The sequence below is a fragment of the Heteronotia binoei genome, chromosome 1 (genome assembly GCF_032191835.1).
Source record: "Heteronotia binoei isolate CCM8104 ecotype False Entrance Well chromosome 1, APGP_CSIRO_Hbin_v1, whole genome shotgun sequence".
Lineage (NCBI taxonomy): Eukaryota > Metazoa > Chordata > Lepidosauria > Squamata > Gekkonidae > Heteronotia > Heteronotia binoei.
The window spans coordinates 115,286,320-115,304,917 of NC_083223.1; the positions used below are offsets into that span (position 1 = coordinate 115,286,320).

General features: G+C 50.4%; 2 protein-coding genes across 9 annotated transcripts in view; one reads left to right on the forward strand and one right to left on the reverse strand.

Annotated features, from left to right (window-relative positions):
* The window catches only part of LAMA2 (laminin subunit alpha 2), a 900,941-nt gene that overhangs the window by 111,025 nt on the left and 771,318 nt on the right, over nucleotides 1–18,598 (forward strand). The window lies entirely within an intron of this gene.
* Nucleotides 1,937–6,652, reverse strand: LOC132585122 (uncharacterized; the record flags this gene model as incomplete). The annotated part of the gene is made up of 3 exons (XM_060256885.1): nucleotides 1,937–2,476; nucleotides 2,860–3,144; nucleotides 5,852–6,652. Coding segments are annotated over 3 exons (1,626 nt in total), but the record flags the coding sequence as incomplete, so codon positions are not given.

An 18,598-nucleotide genomic window follows, 5' to 3' on the forward strand; every position in this document is an offset into this window, starting at 1 on the left:
CCCTCTGACTCTCGTGCTGCGGAAGCCGCGAGAGCGCATCGGCCAAGAAGTTCCTTGCCCCTGAGATGTATCTCAGGGTGAAGTCAAATTTGGAGAAGAACCCAGCCCACCTAATTTGCTTTTCACTCAGTTTGCGCCTCCCTGTCAACGCTTCTAGGTTCTTGTGGTCGGTCCACACTTCGAAGGGGAGCTTCGCCCCCTCTAGCCAAGATCTCCAGGTTTTCAGAGCGAACATGACAGCGAACGCCTCTTTGTCCCAAACCGACCAGTTGCGCTGCTCATCTGAAAACTTTCGGGAGATGAAGGCGCAGGGTCGCAGTTTTCCCTCTCCATCCCGTTGCATGAGTATGGCTCCCACGGCCACGTCGGAGGTGTCGCATTGAAACACGAAGGCCCTTTGCTCGTCCGGGTGGCTTAGGACGGGTTCGCTAGTGAACAGGCGCTTCAGGTGATCGAATGCGTCCTGGCACTCAGGCGTCCATTTTAGCCCGGCCACCGGCCGTTTGGCTTCTGGACCCTTGCCTTTGGTCTTTAGGAGATCGGTCAAGGGTAGGGCGATCCGGGCGAACCCCTCTATGAATTGCCTGTAGAAATTTGCGAACCCGAGGAAAGATTGGAGCTGTCTACGTGTCCTCGGGGGAGCCCACTCTAGTACTGCTTGGACCTTTGCGGGGTCCATGGCCAGGCCGCGTTCAGACACCTGAAAGCCTAGGTAGTCTAGTTCCGTCTGGTGGAACTCACACTTAGACAGTTTGGCGTACAGTTGGTGCTCCAGCAATGTGCTGAACACCTCCCTCACCAGTTTTACATGGGACTGCTCGTCCTGGGAGTAAATAATGATGTCATCCAGGTACGCCACCACCCCCTTATACAGGTATTTTCTCAACACATCATTGATAAAGTTCATAAACACCCCAGGGGCCCCCTGCAGCCCAAACGGCATCACCAAATATTCAAACTGTCCCATCGGTGTGTTGAAAGCCATTTTCCACTCATCCCCTTCCTTGATGCGCACTCAGAAATACGCATCTCGTAAGTCCAGCTTGGTGAAAATTCCCCCCCCCCCCGCCACTGTGCTCAGCAAGTCCCGGATGAGGGGGATGGGGTATGCGTTTGACATGGAGATCGCGTTAATTCCGCGAAAGTCAGTACAAAGTCTAAGCGAGTTGTCCTTTTTCTTCCTAAATAGGACGGGTGCGGCGTGGGGGGCCGTGGCCGGTCGGATGAACCCCCTCGCCAAGTTCTGGTCGAGGAACTTGCGGAGTTCCTTCTTTTCCGCCCACCCCATTTGGTATAATTTGGCTCGGGGTAGGGTTTCCCCTGGGATTAGTTCTATAGCACAGTCCGTGCTCCGGTGAGGGGGTAATTGGTTGGCTTCCTTCTCGCTAAACACCTCCATCAGGTCGCGGTAGACCTCGGGGACCGGGTGCACTTCCTCCACCATCACACACGCCCTCTCTTTCACGGCAGGGGCTTTCGGCCCCCACGCCGTGTTCCAGAGGTGGTTTTGGCACCCAGGGTCCAGGAACCTGATGGTTTGTGCCCTCCACCAGATTAGGAGTTCGTGCTTTTCTAACCATCCCACCCCCAGTACTACCGGGTACGAGCACGAAGGGGCAATCACAAAAAACCCCTGATCCCAATGTTCCTCGATCCCCATGGGGCATGGCTGTGTCTCATGTATGCAGGGCTCTCCGCACATCACTGACCCATCCATTTGCTCAAACAGCATGGGGTGGGGTAGCTGCGAGCTCTCTAGTCCCAAAGCCTCCACCACTTTGGGGGAGATCAATTCTCTGTTACACCCTGAGTCTATAAGGGCTCGTATCTGTAGGAAGCTTAGGGTTCAACAGTTTCACAGTCACAAAATACAATCTCCCCGTCACTCTCACCATCAGCGGCGCCTCGTCGCGATCGACCTGCTGTTGGGCACCCTTCAGAGCAGCAGGTCGGGCTCGTTTTCTGCCGGCTCTTCCACCCACGCCAGGTCGGCCAGCTCCGCGGACAAGAGCACTTCTTCTTCCATCAGCTCCTCCTGTACCGCTACCGCACTGCTCTTCGCCACATCCTTAGGGCGGCCAGGGGCTTTCTTCGGAGTTGGGGCGATCGGCTTGGGTGGGGCCGGCAGCGCCCGTAGTGGTGGGGGGTGTGGGCAGTTGGAGGCCAGGTGATTTGGGTCCCCGCATCTGAAGCAGCGGCGGGGCCCCACCGGTACTGCTGCGGCCGGCTTCTTCCCTTTGGGGGGCTTGACCTTAGCAGGGCTCCCTCTCGCCTGGGTTTTCCCGGACTGGTGCTGACACAGCATGGCCGCCCGCTTGAGGTTGTTCTCCACTTCCCCGGCTAGCTGAATCCACCCCACCAAGGTAGTTGGGCGAGCTTGGGTGAGGGCCCGATCTAGGATGCTCACATTCAGCCCATTGGTGAACTGCTCTATCTTCATCACCTCGTTCCATCCTCGGACTCGGGCGACGTTGGCCTGGAAGTCGGCCGCGTACTCGTGGATAGGTCAGGCCCCTTGCTGCATGTCGCGCAGGGCCGCCAGCGCCCGCGATTCCTGTAGTGGGTCTTAATACTGGGTCAGCAGGGCCTGCAGGAAGGTGTGTACGTCATCCAGGATCGGGCTCCTGGTCTCGCATAGGCTCACGTACCACCTCTTGGCCGCTCCTCTCAGCTTCGACCCCAAGTAGTCGACCCGGCTGAACTCATCGGGGAAGGAGTGCCCCCAATAATGCATGTAACTGTTTGCCTGGATCCTGAAATAATTCACCTCTTCCGGGTCCCCATCAAAGGTGGCGTCCAACTCTCTCCCCACATTTCGCGGCCCCACTGGAGGTAGAGGGGCAGGCACTGGCGTGGTACCTGCCCTCGTAGGGGCGGGCGCCGCAACTGCCGCCGGCTGACTCGGCCGGCTTCGGGCCCCCGCTTGGGCCGCGGCCGGTCTTCGGGAGGCTGCCCCCCCAGGGCCCTCCCGAGTTGGACCGTCAGGTCGCGGACCTTGTCCCTCAGTCCTCTGAGGGCCCCATCGATCTCTTTGCGGACCATCGAGCGGAATAACTGGTAGTCTTCCTCGTACTGGTCCTTGGGCTTCGGCTCGCCGCTGTCGGTTCCCCGGCGTCCTGCCCCATCATCCTCACCCTCTCCGACCTGGACGACGATGATGCTGTCCGTCTCGCCCGTTGTCACGGCTGGGGCCGGGTCAGGCAAAGTCCAGAGGCAGTCCGAGGTCTGTAGCCAGTAAGCAGGAGGGTCCGAGGCGCCAAATCCGAATCACTGTAGAAGTATCGCAGGTCTGAGGTCCAGAAGCCGAGGTCAGGGAGTCCAGAAGTCCAAAGCCAAAGTCAGGGAGTCAGGAACCAAAGTCAAGCCGGAGTGGATGCTAGAATGTCAGGGAGATGACTAGTTGCTTCCACAAAGCTTCCTCCCAAAGCCCACAGCTATATAGCCCTCTGCTGGCTGTTGCCCGTTTGGGCTAATTGCTGGCTCAGGGAGGCAGCCAGGATCCTGTTACCACTCAAGCATCCTTGCTCTTAGAAGGTCCAGAATCCTCTCAAAACTCAGGGCTCAGGGAGCGTCTTGCTTGTGAGCGTGCCGCCCTCCTCCGATCCCTGAGGTCCTGCCGGAGGCGGTCACGCACACGAGCCACCCGAGAGGGCGAGGCAGGGGGGCTGGGATCTTCTCCAGCAGGAGGCAGGGGCACTGGTGCAGGTGGCAGGGGCACAGTTTCCTCATCAGACTCAACTTCCTCTGAAGGGTCCCCAGCACCCATGACACTATCCCCCCCCCCAGGGCCCCCCTCCGTCGAGGGACCTGGAAGGTCGGGGTGGTCGTTGTGGAACTGGTGCACCAAGTCCGGGGCATGAAGATTGTCCTCGGGCTCCCAAGACCGGTCTTCTGGGCCGTATCCCTCCCAGTCCACCAGGTACTGGAGGCCTCCACGATGGTACCGGGAGTCCAGGATCTGGCGCACCTCATATTCTTCCTCGTCATCCACCAACACTGGTGGTGGCGGCGGTGGGGAAGGAGTCCGAGCTGGGTCAGGGGGTGCAGCCGGAACAAGGAGGGAGCGATGAAACACGGGGTGAATGCGGAGGTGGGGTGGCAACTGGAGCCTGAAGGCGACGGGGTTTATTTGTTCAACGACGGGGTAGGGTCCGATGAACCGTGCATCCAGCTTGTGAGACCGACCAGGCCGGCGCAGGTAGCGAGTTGAGAGCCACACCTGATCCCCCGGCTGCACTGGAGGGCCTTCTTGCCTCTTTCGGTCCGCAGCCCGTTTATATGCCTCCTTGGCTTGCTGTAGCTGCTCTCGGAGCAAGTCTTGGCTGGCACGGAGTTCTTGCAGGTAGGCATCGACGGCGGGGACATTCGTGGGTGGTAGGATCGCTGGGAAGAACCGAGGGTGGTACCCGTAGGTTGCAGCAAACGGGGTCATTTGGGTGGATGAATGGACCGCGTTGTTGTATGCAAACTCCGCTAGGGGCAATAGAGTGGTCCAGTCATCCTGCTGGTAACAGGTGTAACAGCGGAGATATTGCTCTAGCGTGGCATTGGTGCGCTCTGTCTGGCCATCTGTCTGTGGGTGGTAGGCCGAGGACAGGTGCACTCGAGTACCCAGGCTGGAATGGAGGGCTTGCCAGAACCGAGAGGAGAACTGAGGGCCCCGATCGGAGATCAGATGGGCTGGGAGTCCATGCAGACGAAAGATGTGTTGCAGGTAAAGCTGGGCCGTCTCCTGAGCTGTGGGGAGTTTCGGGCACGGAACAAAGTGGGCCATCTTGGTAAATAGGTCGACGACCACCCAGATACAAGTCTGACCCTTGGAGCGTGGAAGTTCCGTGATGAAGTCCATCGAGATGGTATCCCAGGGTCCTGAAGATGTGGGCAAGGGCTGCAGCAACCCTGAGGGTTTGGCTGGGATGTCTTTGGCCCGTCGGCAGACGTCACAGGAGCTGACATAGCGGGCAACATCAGCGCGAACTCGTGGCCACCAGAATTCCCTTGTCAGCAAGTGGGTGGTCTTATGCTGTCCAAAGTGCCCGGCGGGTAACGAGTCGTGGGTCAGGCGTAGCACTTCTGCCCGCAAGGGCCCGGGCGGCACATAGAGGCGTTCGCGGTGTAGCAAGAGGCCGCCTCGAGTCGTGAACTCCCCTGTTGGGTCATCTTGGAGAGCCTGGAGGTGTTGCTGGACCCAGGGATCATTGGCCTGGCTAGCCCGAATGTCCTCCACGAGTGCTGGTGGAGTGGAGGTGGCTGCAAATACTGAGGGCGGCAGGATTGGAGCAGCGGGCGCGGTCTCAGTTGAGGCAGGGGCGTATTCCGGTTTCCGGGAGAGCGCGTCTGCTTTCCGGTTCTGGGTATGGGGGATGTAGGAGATCCGGAAGTCGAAGCGAGAGAAGAATAGGGACCACCGGATCTGGCGCTGGTTGAGACGGCGGGTGGTCTGGAGGTGTTCCAAGTTCCGGTGATCGGTGAGCACTTGAACAGGGTGGCGAGCCCCTTCGAGGTAATGTCGCCAAACCTCAAACGCCGCCTTGATCGCGAGCAACTCCCTCTCCCAGATGGTATAGTTCCTCTCTGCAGCAGTGAGCTGCCGCGAGTAATAGGCGCAGGGCTGTAGTGGCTGGGACGGCTCCTCGCGCTGGGACAGCACTGCTCCCAGGGCCACGTTGGAGGCATCAGCTTCCACCGTAAAGGGAAGCTGGGGGTCGGGGTATCTCAGGAGTGGCCCGGTGGCAAAGCGAGTCTTCAGGGTGGAGAAGGCGTTATCGGCCTCTGGGGACCAGTGGAAGGGTTCTTTGGGGCGGAGTAGTTGAGTCAGGGGTGTGGTCAGGGATGCGTAGGCCGGGATGAATTGCCGATAGTAGTTGGCAAAACCGAGGAACCGCTGCAGGTCTTTGCGATTCTGAGGAGCCTGCCAGGTCAGGACCGCTTCTACTTTTTTCGGGTCCATGAGGATCCCCTGCGGTGACACGATGTGCCCAAGGAACTCGACGGAGCGCAGGTCAAAGTCGCACTTCTCCAGCTTGGCGTAGAGACCATGGGCTCGTAGGCGCTGCAGGACCTGGCGGACGTGCTCGGCGTGCTGGGCAGGATTGCGGGAGTAAATTAGGATGTCATCCAGGTATATGATCGCGAAGCGGTCGAGCAGGTCCCGGAATATGTCATTCATGAACCTCTGGAAGACAGCGGGGGCATTGGTCAGTCCAAAGGGCATTACCAGGTGCTCGTACTGCCCGTATCGGGTCCCAAACGCGGTCTTCCATTCGTCTCCGGGCCGTATGCGCACCAAATTGTACGCTCCACGGAGGTCCAGCTTGGTGTAGATTTGGGCCCCCTTTAGGCGATCCAAGAGTTCAGGGATCAGTGGTAGAGGGTACCGGTCGCGGATGGTGATCTTGTTCAGGGCCCGGTAGTCATTGCACAGCCGGAGCTCCCCACTTTTCTTCTTCACGAAAAGCACTGGAGCAGATAGGGGAGAGGTTGAGGGTCGGATGAATCCGCGTTTCAGGTTCTTGTCCAGGAAGTCTCGCAGAGCTGCCAACTCCGGCTCCGACATTGGGTACAGACGCCCCACCGGGAGTGGTGCCCCAGGTACCAAATCAATGGCACAGTCGTAGGGCCGGTGAGGGGGAAGCTGATCAGCTCCTGTCTCTTCAAAGACATCAGCAAAGTCCACATACTTCTGAGGGAGCTGAGGACCACCACTCGGGATGCCAGCTGCTAGAGTGGTGGGAGGAGTCAGATGGGGGCATGGGTCTCGGAAGCGTAGTTCCTGCTGGGCCCAGTCCACGATGGGGTTGTGCAGCTTCAGCCAGGAAAGGCCTAGAATCAGCGGGAAGCGAGGCATGCGGGCGACATCAAACCGCAGCTGTTCTTGGTGCTGCTGGACGTGGAAGGTGATGGGACAGGTCTCCTGGGTGACGGGGCCAGAACGGAGGAGGCGCCCGTCAATAGCCTCCACCAGCGACGGAATCCCTTTTGTCTGCACAGGGATCTGGTGCTGCTTCACAAAGGCGGCATCTATAAAACAGTGGGCCGCTCCCGAGTCCAGCATGGCATACACGAACAGCCAGCGTTCGTCAGGCAGACGGAGTTTGACTGGTAGCAGGAATGGCCCTGGGGTATCAGCCCGCTGTTCGGAGGACCCAGCTAGTCGCCCCAGGCTGGGGGGTCCACTTACGCCTGGGGCTGCCCTTTTGGCGGCGGTGGCAGCGAAGGTCCAGGTATCCGATGCTTAGCAGGGCAGCCAGAGGCATAGTGGCCTGCCGTGCCGCAGTAGAGGCACAGATTCTGCGTGCGGCGTCTGGTCTTTTCCTCTGGGGTCAGGCGGGGTCGAGCAGCTCCAAGCTGCATAGGCTCGTCCTTGGTGCTGGTACTAGCTGGGGACGGGCGAGGAGCCAGGTAGCACGGCGCAGGGAGCTGGCGCCCTCTGGTCTTGGCTTGGCGGCGACTTTCCAGGCGGCCATCGATGCGGAGGCAGAGGGTGATAAGTTCTTGGAGCGTGGGTGGCTGCTCCACCCTGGCCAGTTCATCCAGGACCTCCTCTGCCAACCCCTCAGTAAACTGGTCCATCTGGGCAGCCTCATTCCACGCCAAGTCCTGGGTCAGGAGCTTGAATTCAGTGGCATATTGAGCCACCGAGGAGTTGCCTTGTTTCAGTGCCCTGATCTTCCGGTTAGCTGTGGCTGCTTGGACTGGGTTTGAGAAAGCAGCAGACAGGTGGGCCTCAAACCCCTGGTAATCAGTCAGTAGGGGAGAGGACGCGACCAGTAAGGGTGTGGCCCATTTGGCCGCCTGCCCCTTTAACAGACTGATGACGAAACACACCTTGGTTTTGTCATTGAGGAAGTCCCGTGCTCTCAGTTCAAAGTACAGCCGACACTGTGCTAGGAAGGCAGGAAATTCTTCCACAGCACCCCCAAATCTGTCAGGTGGGGGAACTGGGCACTTGGCTGGAGCACTGGCCGCAGGTTGTTGCTGCAAGTGCACTACTGCCTGTGTTAGCTGCTGTACCTGGGCTTGGAGCGCAGCCAGTAGTTCTGTGGTTTCACTTGCTTCAGCATCCATCCTGTGGAGTGGGTGTTTGTCGGTGGAAGCAATCTGTCACGGCTGGGGCCGGGTCAGGCAAAGTCCAGAGGCAGTCCGAGGTCTGTAGCCAGTAAGCAGGAGGGTCCGAGGCGCCAAATCCGAATCACTGTAGAAGTATCGCAGGTCTGAGGTCCAGAAGCCGAGGTCAGGGAGTCCAGAAGTCCAAAGCCAAAGTCAGGGAGTCAGGAACCAAAGTCAAGCCGGAGTGGATGCTAGAATGTCAGGGAGATGACTAGTTGCTTCCACAAAGCTTCCTCCCAAAGCCCACAGCTATATAGCCCTCTGCTGGCTGTTGCCCGTTTGGGCTAATTGCTGGCTCAGGGAGGCAGCCAGGATCCTGTTACCACTCAAGCATCCTTGCTCTTAGAAGGTCCAGAATCCTCTCAAAACTCAGGGCTCAGGGAGCGTCTTGCTTGTGAGCGTGCCGCCCTCCTCCGATCCCTGAGGTCCTGCCGGAGGCGGTCACGCACACGAGCCACCCGAGAGGGCGAGGCAGGGGGGCTGGGATCTTCTCCAGCAGGAGGCAGGGGCACTGGTGCAGGTGGCAGGGGCACAGTTTCCTCATCAGACTCAACTTCCTCTGAAGGGTCCCCAGCACCCATGACACCCGTCTCCCCTGAGCCTGGGTTTACGGCCTCCGTTCCTGCCCCCTGGATCAGCCTGGTGTGGCGATTCAGGATGGCTTCCCGGCGTAGAGGGGCCTGATCCATGATGGTGGTCGAGGTCCTCGGTTGGTACTGCCGGGGTGACAACACCAGCTGGAACTCAGGGGGAGACTCTGCAGCTCTTCTCAGGTCTAGTACGTGCCACGGGGCAGCTCCCTCCAGTCCCGTATCGGGTGGGAGTTCTCCGTTGTCCGAAGTCTGGTCGGCCATCGGGCTTTTCAAGTTGCCGGAAAGGTTGAACTCCAAAAAGGGAGTCTCTCAAAATGTCAAGTCTGATGTTCAATAACGAGACCTTCTTGATAAAAAGTTTCTAGTTTATTGTAACATATTGTTAGACTGTAGAAGATGATTGAGAGACTGGCAAGCATACACAAAGGGCAAACATTTAAGGTATACATCAAAGGAATTCCTTAGGGGGGGCACTCTATGCAGGGCACATTCACACATTATTGTTGCTTTATCGTTCTCAAGCTTTGTCTGGCCTTGGGCGCTTCCTCAGCACCGGCTGTCTCTGAGAAGGCACCATAATCTTGTTCCCATATTCCCATTTCCAAGCATTGCTACATAACAAAGGAAGGGAGGTGGGGGAAGGAGAGTTTAAGCTAGCAGCATCTGAATACAGAATGGTTTTTACCCAGGATCCTTTTCCTGAACCAGAGTTTGTGACTAAACTAACTAAGCATGGCAGCAGACTTGACATTAGCGGTTTTTTAATTTACACAATAGAAGGAAGAGAGGCTTGATTCAGTAGCTTGTTGTGTGATTGAGAGAGCCTGGCAAAGCAAGCTCTCCCTCCCCAAGGGAGGAGCCTCAGCCAATGGAGAAAACAGATGTTTTGCTGTATAGCTCGTGTCGATTGAGCAAGCCTGGCAAAGCATGCTGTGATGCAGAAGGAAGCAAAAGAGACAGAAAAGGAAGCAGAAAACAGCCATTTGCTCAGGGGCCTTATAGGAGCCTTCTGGGGGCCTTATTTGGTCTCTGGGCTGCATATTTGACACTAGCCACACAGTGGGTACCAACCAGCACACTGCTACATTTCAGCACACTACATGTACACAAAAGAAATGAGTTTACAAATTACATTGCTGGCACACGTCCCCTTGAAAACCCCATCACCATAACAGAGTATGGGAAAGCTGGCACACATCCCCTTGTAAACCCCATCACTAAAACAGAGTATGGGAAACAACATAGTGCCTTCTGTAATGTTTCCAGCCCAATAGTGGTTCCCCTTTGACTCCACCTCCTGCCACTTGCAACAAGCCAGTGAGCTGGGAGAGACCCAAGTTTATCCAGAGGGTTAGTGCCATCTGAAGGAATCCCAGCCTTCCATATGAGCATCCTTCTTTGTCCCTCAAAAAACACTTTACAGAGTTTGAGGAAGTTCCTAGTGAATGGCTGCCCCCCATTACTCGGGGAGGGGAGCATTAAGTCAAGAGAAAAACATAGTGTGAGTGAGTAGTCAGGCCAGTGAGTAGGCTAGATTGTAATTACAATCCTTTCCATCTGTTCAAGACTTTATCAATATATCTAATTGTGTATAGCCAAATCTGTACATATTTATATCAGATAGGGTTGCCAAGTCCAATTCAAGAAATATCTGGGGGCTTTGAAGGTGGAGCCAGGAGACATTGGGGGCAGAGCCAGGAGCAAGGGTGCGACAAGCGTAACTGAACTCCAAGGGAATTCTGGCCATCACATTTAAAGGGTCTCACACCTTTTTAAATGCCTTCCTTCCATAGGAAATAATGAAGGATAGGGCACCTTCTTTTAGGGCTCATAGAATTTGACCCCCTGGTCCAATAGTTTTGAAACTTGGGGAGTAATTTGGGGAGAGGCACTAGATGCTATACTGAAAATTTGATGCCTCTACCTCAAAACACAGCCCCACAAGAGCCCCCAATACTTGTGGATCAATTCCCCATTATTCCCTATGGGAATTGTTCTCCATAGAGAATAATTGCCCAGTAGACATTTCCTTCCCCCCCACCGCCACTTTCTGATGACCCTAAAGCGGGGGGAAGAGCCTCCAAACCTGGGGATTGGCAACCCTCTCTCTTTCTCTCTCTCTCACACACACACTTACTGGGTCTGGTTCCTCCACAGCGACATCTGAAAAGAACAGGATCTACACTGTTCTCTCTCTCTCACACACACACTTAGTTGCTCTGAAGTGAAAGCAAAACAAACCGAGGGACTGTGTTGCTGACCCTTCCCATGATGTACTTCCTGCTCAACTTTAAAGGCACACAGACACACACACATTTTGAAATGGACCTATTTGCAGGTTTCTAAACCTACCTGAGCTCTAGAGATACATGGTGGCTGTGGGCGGGGGAAAGCCTGTAAAACCAGGGTATCCCCCACTGGGACCTGTGGATTGGGAAGCCTAATATCAGATATTGAAAACATGAACAGACAAGAGACAGCTTCATACAAACCTGAGAAAAGCCCCAGATTTGCAGAATAATCTGAAATTAAAAAAAAAAAATACGAGGAAGATTAAACCTTCTCTCGATAATAAATGCTCTGACCTGGACAATCCAGGCTAACCTGGTCTCATCAGATCTTGGAAGCGGGAGCAGCCAGGCAGGGCATATTCTCCTCCAAGTCCAGCTGTTCTTGCAAGAGAAGCCGGGCTTGGAGAACCTGTGCTGACACCCCACCCAGCTGTTTTCACCTTCAAGGTGAGAGCAGCTGGGTTGACAGTATTCTTCTCTGACCCCAGCTTCCTTTGGAAGGGAAGCTGGGTTCAGAGGAGACCATACGTTGATGCATCATTCTGCTTCTGTCAGCTTCCTGCGTCTGTGACCCGAAAAGCCAAGAACAGTGGGGCAGGGGGAGGGGGTCATTTCAGGAAGCAGACACTGAGAAAACAATCTTGGCAAAAGTTTTCATGAATAAGAGCTCCCAGGTACCTTTTTCCTATATCAACCTTTCCCTGCAGTATTCTGCTAATTCTGCTAATGACCTCAGATGTTGGTGATTTCTTCTGCAGACAACTTCAGCTCCAGGCATTCCACCCACATTACCACAGATGTAATAAGAGATGCAATAGCTTTGCTGGAATGCACATATCGGAAACAGGGAATTGCTTCATTATATAAGCAGGGACCTTCTTCAGGAAGGTAGGACCTCGAAGCACATGCCTGGCTGCAACAGGATGATAGTAGAAATATTTGTTTCAGTCTTGCTTCTTGCATTTGCAGTGTGCTGTTCCAGTGTCTGACATTGGGTTAATACTGGCGTCCACTGGCAATTCCTGCAAACTCTCTAATGCCAGGATCACAGATAGCTGACAGCTTTCTTGTCAGAAGGAGAGACTTCTCTGTTGGCTTTCAGCCTGAAACAGTCATATTTTGATATATGTATAATTACCTTACTAGTGAGATGGGCGATAGCAAACTGACTTGGTGCTCGCATGGGAGACTACCTTTACCTTTTTAAAGTGCAAGTAACGACCCAGTGCCCCCCCCCCCCATGGGGGGACATCACATCAGAATGATTTCATGGCAGATTTTTACGTGGTAGTTTGTCATTGCTTTCTCCAGTCATCTAAACTTTACCCCCAGCAAGTTGGGTAGTCATTTTGCTGACCTTGGAAGGATGAAAGACTGAGTCAACCTTGAGTTGGCTACCTGAACCCAGCTTCCACTGAGAGCAAACTCAGATCGTGAGCAGAGCTTGGACTGCAGTACTGCAGTTTACCACTCTGTGCCATGAGGCTCCTATTTTTTAAAAATCTCTGTAAGCCTTTTAAAATTGAAAGTATTTAAAAACCCAAGAAGTTTCAATAAGAATAATTTTTAAAAGCCTTACATTTTTCTAGTTCTGTAATAACACATTTTATTTAATTACTTTTTTCTGACTATCCAGATAGTACTTAAATTTTATGCAAGACACTGCCCAAATTATTTATATACTATCTTGGAAAGGACGATCATTCCTAAGTTAGTCTAGAGGATGCCAGAATTGTCTTGTCTTCATATGGCACATTGTTGTTCCCAAGTATGGATCTTGCATTGTCCATTACCTGGATAAAACTTAAGGTAGCCTGGCGACATATACTAAAAATCATTTTGGTAGTAGATGAATGCATTGTACAGACTTACACTGAACTTTTACCTTTGTGCCAGCATACCTTGGGATTCAAAAGACAGCAGTACAAGTTTATACAGTATTCCCAAATGTTCCTTTATCCAGGTACTATTGAGGGCTGTATCTGCTTAGTCTTAGTAACTGAGCTGTATTATGTATTTCAAATTATTTTCTGTGTATATGTACTTGGGAGTCAGCCCTATTGAACTCAGTGGAACTTGCTTCTGACTAAATATGTTTAAGGTTATGATGCTGTAGTTGCAATTACTCCATAATATTTAAGAGATAATGCAATATGAATTTGTATTGGGACTCCATAACATCATCCAAGATCTTCATTGGAGAAAGATTTCTCTCTAAGTTGTAATAGTGAACTGAATGTTAAGAATTGCTTTCCGGTTTTCCAACATCTGCCACCTCTTCTCAAGTTTAAAATATCTTTCAAAATGAATATAATCATATGCTACTGAGACTATAGGATGCAAGTAAGCTTATTTGCTATGAAAGTAATATCCTGACTCTTGACTTACTTTCAGTGGATGTCTTTCCTGAGTAGAGGCTCACTAAAGACTTGAGGAATTTCTCTTATGTTGTTCTCTTGGTAAAAGATCGTGAGAGTTCCTGTATTGATTTCACCAACATCATAAGCAAACCTATGGTATAACATGACCCGTGTAGTCATGTTACCATCCCAAAACATACCAAACAATCCATTGTATACAGGCAGGCTCTACACTACAGCTGTATTTACTCCAATTCTACTGACCTGGGGGATCTACAGCAAACCTTTTTGAGCTAAAGTATCCACCTGATGAAGTCTGGAAACAGATTAACAAAACCAGAAAAAGCCTGCTACAAGACAGGCCCAAAAGAGACTATAACAGAATACCACTAGCGGTCATACAGAACTCTCAACTGAAAACAGTTCAACATATCATCAATGACTTACAACCTCTATTGGATAGTGTCAGCTCCCTTTCAAAAGTACTGAGGGGTAAACCTTTTCTTACACACAGACAAGACCCCTAATCTCAAACAACTCCTCACCCACAACAATACATCTCATTTGTGCACGGACACTGGTACCAGAGCTTGCAATAAACCCAAGTGCCAATTTTGCTGCCACATAGACCCAGACAACACAATCCCTGGAACCAGCAGAATTAACTACATCATCTCAGGCTCATTCACTTGTTCATCTTCCAACATTATATATGCCATTAAATGCCAACAATGCTCTCAGGACAAACCCTGTGCCAAAGGATAAATGGACACAAATCTGACATCAGAAATTACAAAACTGAGAAGCCTGTAGGAGAATACTTTAACCTTCCAGAACATTCAGTGGGTGACCTCCAAGTAGCTGTTTTACTGTAAAGGAACTTCAAGAATGGAAAGGGAAATTGCTGAATTACAAATTATTATGAAACTTGGAACAAACATCTGCCCAGGACTGAACAGGGATATTGCTTTCTTATCTCACTACATATGCTAAACCCATTCTCACCAAGTATAGCTGTATATCCACAGCATTCCAATGTATTTCTCTTTTAGAACAGTGTATCAGAATGTTTATAATGTATGTTACATATTTAAATGTAAATTAGGTGGACAGGAACACCTCTGGGAAAGTCCCCCCCTTCCCCCATTTATAACTAAGAATAGCACCATGTCTTAAAGATGGAGTTGGGACTGTAAGAAAATTTCTGGAACATTGTGTGTATGGAATTGTTATATTAGGACTATGGATGAATATTGGGATATTTAAGATTATATAGAGATATTGTTGTTTAAGGCTCAATAAAATAATATAGAGACACTGTTTGTGTAATGTTTCTTGGGTGGCGATTGCTTTAATCATGGTTTTATTTGTTGTAATTCTCTTTGATCCATGATTCTCCTCTTTAGTATTAATATAAAGCACTTGCAGCAAACCAGATTTATATTTGCTTTTGTAATAATTGCATCATTGCAGAACTCTTCCAGGTGGTCAGGGGCTTACTGGGTTCCAGTAAGGTGGAACCCAGTAACTTTCTGCAGCCCACTGCCATCATTTTGCTAAGCATTTTTGTTAATAAAATCTTGGAAATCCATTCTGATTTGTAATCTCCATTAGCAATGACAGGATCAGATGGTTCCAGGGTGCTGATTTCTCCAGTTGTATGGAGTACCTTTTAGACTTCTTGGAATTTAAGATGTACTGCCCGTTTGTATGACTAGAGTTGCCAGACTCCAGATGTGGCTGGAGATCTCCTGGGATTACAACTGGTGTCCAGGTGACAGAGATCAGTTCACCCAGTGTCAAAAAACTGAGAGACATCTAAGTGTTTGTGTACTCAATATCTATATGTGTTGTAAGCATTTCAGGATTTGCACCAACAGTATGTCAAAGCTAATAGGCACTTAAGTAGTCTCAGGTGGAGACTCACTGGATACACCTGTGAAGTCAGCCCACAAATGAAAAAGATCAGGGGTGGCCAACGGTAGCTCTCCAGATGGTTTTTGCCTACAAGTCCCATCAGCCCCTGCCATTGGCCATGCTGGCTGGGGCTGATGGGACTTGTAGGCAAAAAAAACATCTGGAGAGCTACCATTGGCCACCCCTGACATAGATTGTTTAGATCTAGCCTTGACAGGTTAGAATCTAGAGTCAAGGCTAGATGACAGTTTTTAAATTAGATCTTGTCAGCGATTGGCTGACCAGTCAGCCGGTCTGGATAAAATCAGGCTAGGTGCCCACTAAAGCAGGAGCTTCTACTTTTTCAAGCCAGAAGCCAGGAGTCTTCTTCATGAGATCTAGGAGAAGGTAACAACACAACCAGGTGAATGAGGATGGGATTTTGGAAGACATCTCTCTGGTGTTGTGGGCCTGACAGCAGAAAAGCATCAGTGAGTATTAGTCTAGCGAATTAGTCAACTACCACACAGTCCAGTGTAGGGAGATAGGCAAATTGCCTGAAGGTTTTGTTTAAGTGTTCCTTCGTGCATAGTATGTTTGTTTTAATTGCTTTTTATTATCCCATTTTGTGTTTCCATTTATCTTGTAAATAAAGTTTATATATTTTTCTATAAGTTTTGCTTTTTACTTGTTAGACCTGGGACCTGGTAATACCCTGACCAAAAAGAACCTACGTAACATTTTATTAAATTTATTATTATAAATCAGCAGCTGGGCATTTGGTAACAATAATAACAACAGTTGTGGGTTCTCCTCGTGTGTGTGTCTTGACACCTGGAGAAAATGGCTGCTTTGATGGACTGTATGACACTATACCCCATTTAAGTTCCTCCCCTCCCCAAACCCTCCCATCCTCAGTTTCTATCCCCCAAATCCCTAGGTATTTATTTTTTTATTATATGTTTGTTTATGTTTTTATCATATGTTTATACTCATGTATACGCATAAGCATATGTGAGCTGCCCTGAGCCTGCCTTGGTGGGGAGGGCAGGATACAAATCAAATTAAATAAAAAGTAAAATAAATATTTCCCAACTCAGAGCTGGCAACCCTATGTACAGCCATTTCCCCACCTGGCTGCTTAAATCTTGTGAGGTAGGGGTGGCATACTGGGTCCAGCAGACAGTAAATGCAGGGCTGGCGCTAGCGGTTCTGCCACTAAGGCAGCCCCCTGCACTGTGCCCTCCACCCCCAAAGCTCCCTCTATGGAGCTGATATCAATCACGCAGTGCAATGACATCACCAAAAGTGACATAATTGTCCAGGGCAGCAGGGAGGAGAGAGCGACAGGCGGCTCACAACAGTGCTGCCATGCCGCCGCTTTCCCTCTGCAGTAAGCTCGGTGTGCTGTTTTAATGGTGTCGGTCAGCTGCTTCCAACCCGAAAGCGACGGCTAAAACAGTGCGCTTTACTACAGGGGGAAAGCGCTCCTCCAATCCTGCCTTCAAGGAGGAGCCCGAGGCCACTGCCTACCCCGCCTACTCCTGTGCGCTGGCCCTGAGTAAATGCCTCCCTCCTGCTTTGGCCCAGGCAGTGGTGCATCTACTCCTAAAGAAACCTATTCTAGACTCAGGAGAGTTAAAATAACTACCTCCCAGCTTCAAATGTACAATTCTTGAGCAAGGTGACTGAATGCGAGGTAAGTTCGGCAACTTCAGGGATTCTTGAATGAAGCAGATCATTTGTATCTGTTCCAGTCTGTATTCAGGCCTATCTATGGAACTGAAATGGTCTTGGTTGCCTTGATGGATAATATATACCAGGAAATGCAATCCAGTTAATTTTCTTGAATCCCTCAGCAACTTTCGATACCATCTTTTGTAGTTGGGACTGAGAGGCACTGTTTTGGGAAAAGTCATCTAGATATTTGGGCTGAGTTACTACCAATGTGCAGATGACATTCAACTCCATCTCACACTTCCAGCAGCTCTCATTGAGGCTATGGAAACTGAACAGGTGCCTGAACAGTCTTGGAATGGATGAGGGCAAACAAACTTAAACTTAATCATGACAAAATGCTGCTGGTGGAGGTAAAGTTTGATACACAACGACAGGAGCTCACAGCACCTCAGGATGCAGTAACAAGTAAATATTCTGTGTTCAAGCTCATACACGCACCATTTAAAAACTTTATTTATGAAAAAACCACCTGTATTAACAAATACAAAATATGAAACTTTAAATTCCCATATGTGTTGCCAAACAACTTCATGTAATACATTGCTGATATAGCAAATGTAGATAATCCTCAATTTAACAGAATGACAAAACATTCTTCAGTCTATGGTATACAGTGCAAAAGAATCCATATGGGGATTAATAATCCATAATCCAACAAGGTCCCGATGGTGCTTCTCATTTTGTTAATACTTCCTCAATGGACAATTATGCCTGTACATACAGCTGTTAAAATAGTCATTGTCACTTGCAGTCATCCATAAACTCATTAAACCTTTTGTTTATAAACCTCAATCAATATCTTAACATAGTCGGACTACAAAATAACATAGAGGACAAAAACTCTTATCAATACTGGGTCATATGCCTTCCTCTGTTGAGTGAAAGCCCTCTTAATGAGAAGAGTCCAATTCTGTCTTTAAAGGTTACAGCCATTAGAATCAACTTCACGGTTCTTTAAAGGGACATTACCATTTAAATCTAAAGCTGTCATTACTACTATATACATCCAGCCAATTTGTACTTATTGCTACTATTGTGGGGCTGTCTTTGAAGACTGTCTGAAGGCTGTAGTTGATACAAAATGCTGCAGCCAGAATGTTGATTGGAGAGGATTGTAGGTTATCACTTTAGTCGTGTTTCATCTACACTGGCTCTTAGTTTGTTTCCAGGCTCAACTCAATCTGCTGGAATTCACTTTCAATGTCTTATATGCCTCAGGGGCAGGATACCTTCAGGACTGTCTTCTTTCATAAGAACCAGCTGTCATTTCCAGTCATCTTCAGAGGCTGTGCTTTAGGTTCACCTGCCATCTGAAGCTAGACAGGTGGCAACCTGAAAAAGGGTGACAAAACTTTGAACTCTCTCCTTAGGGAGATTTTTCTGACTCCCTCTATTGATGCCTTCTCCCAGCAGGTGAAGAATTCCTTGTTTAGTTTGTATTACTCTCTAATAGCTGTTATTGACCTTACTTGCTGGTTTTGGTGTTGTGGATGTTTATATGGCTAGATTAGAGTACAATAGCATCTTAGAAACCAACAAGATTTTCAGGGCATAAGCTTTCAAGAGGTATCTGAGGAAAGGAGCATTGACTCTTGAAAGCTTACATCTT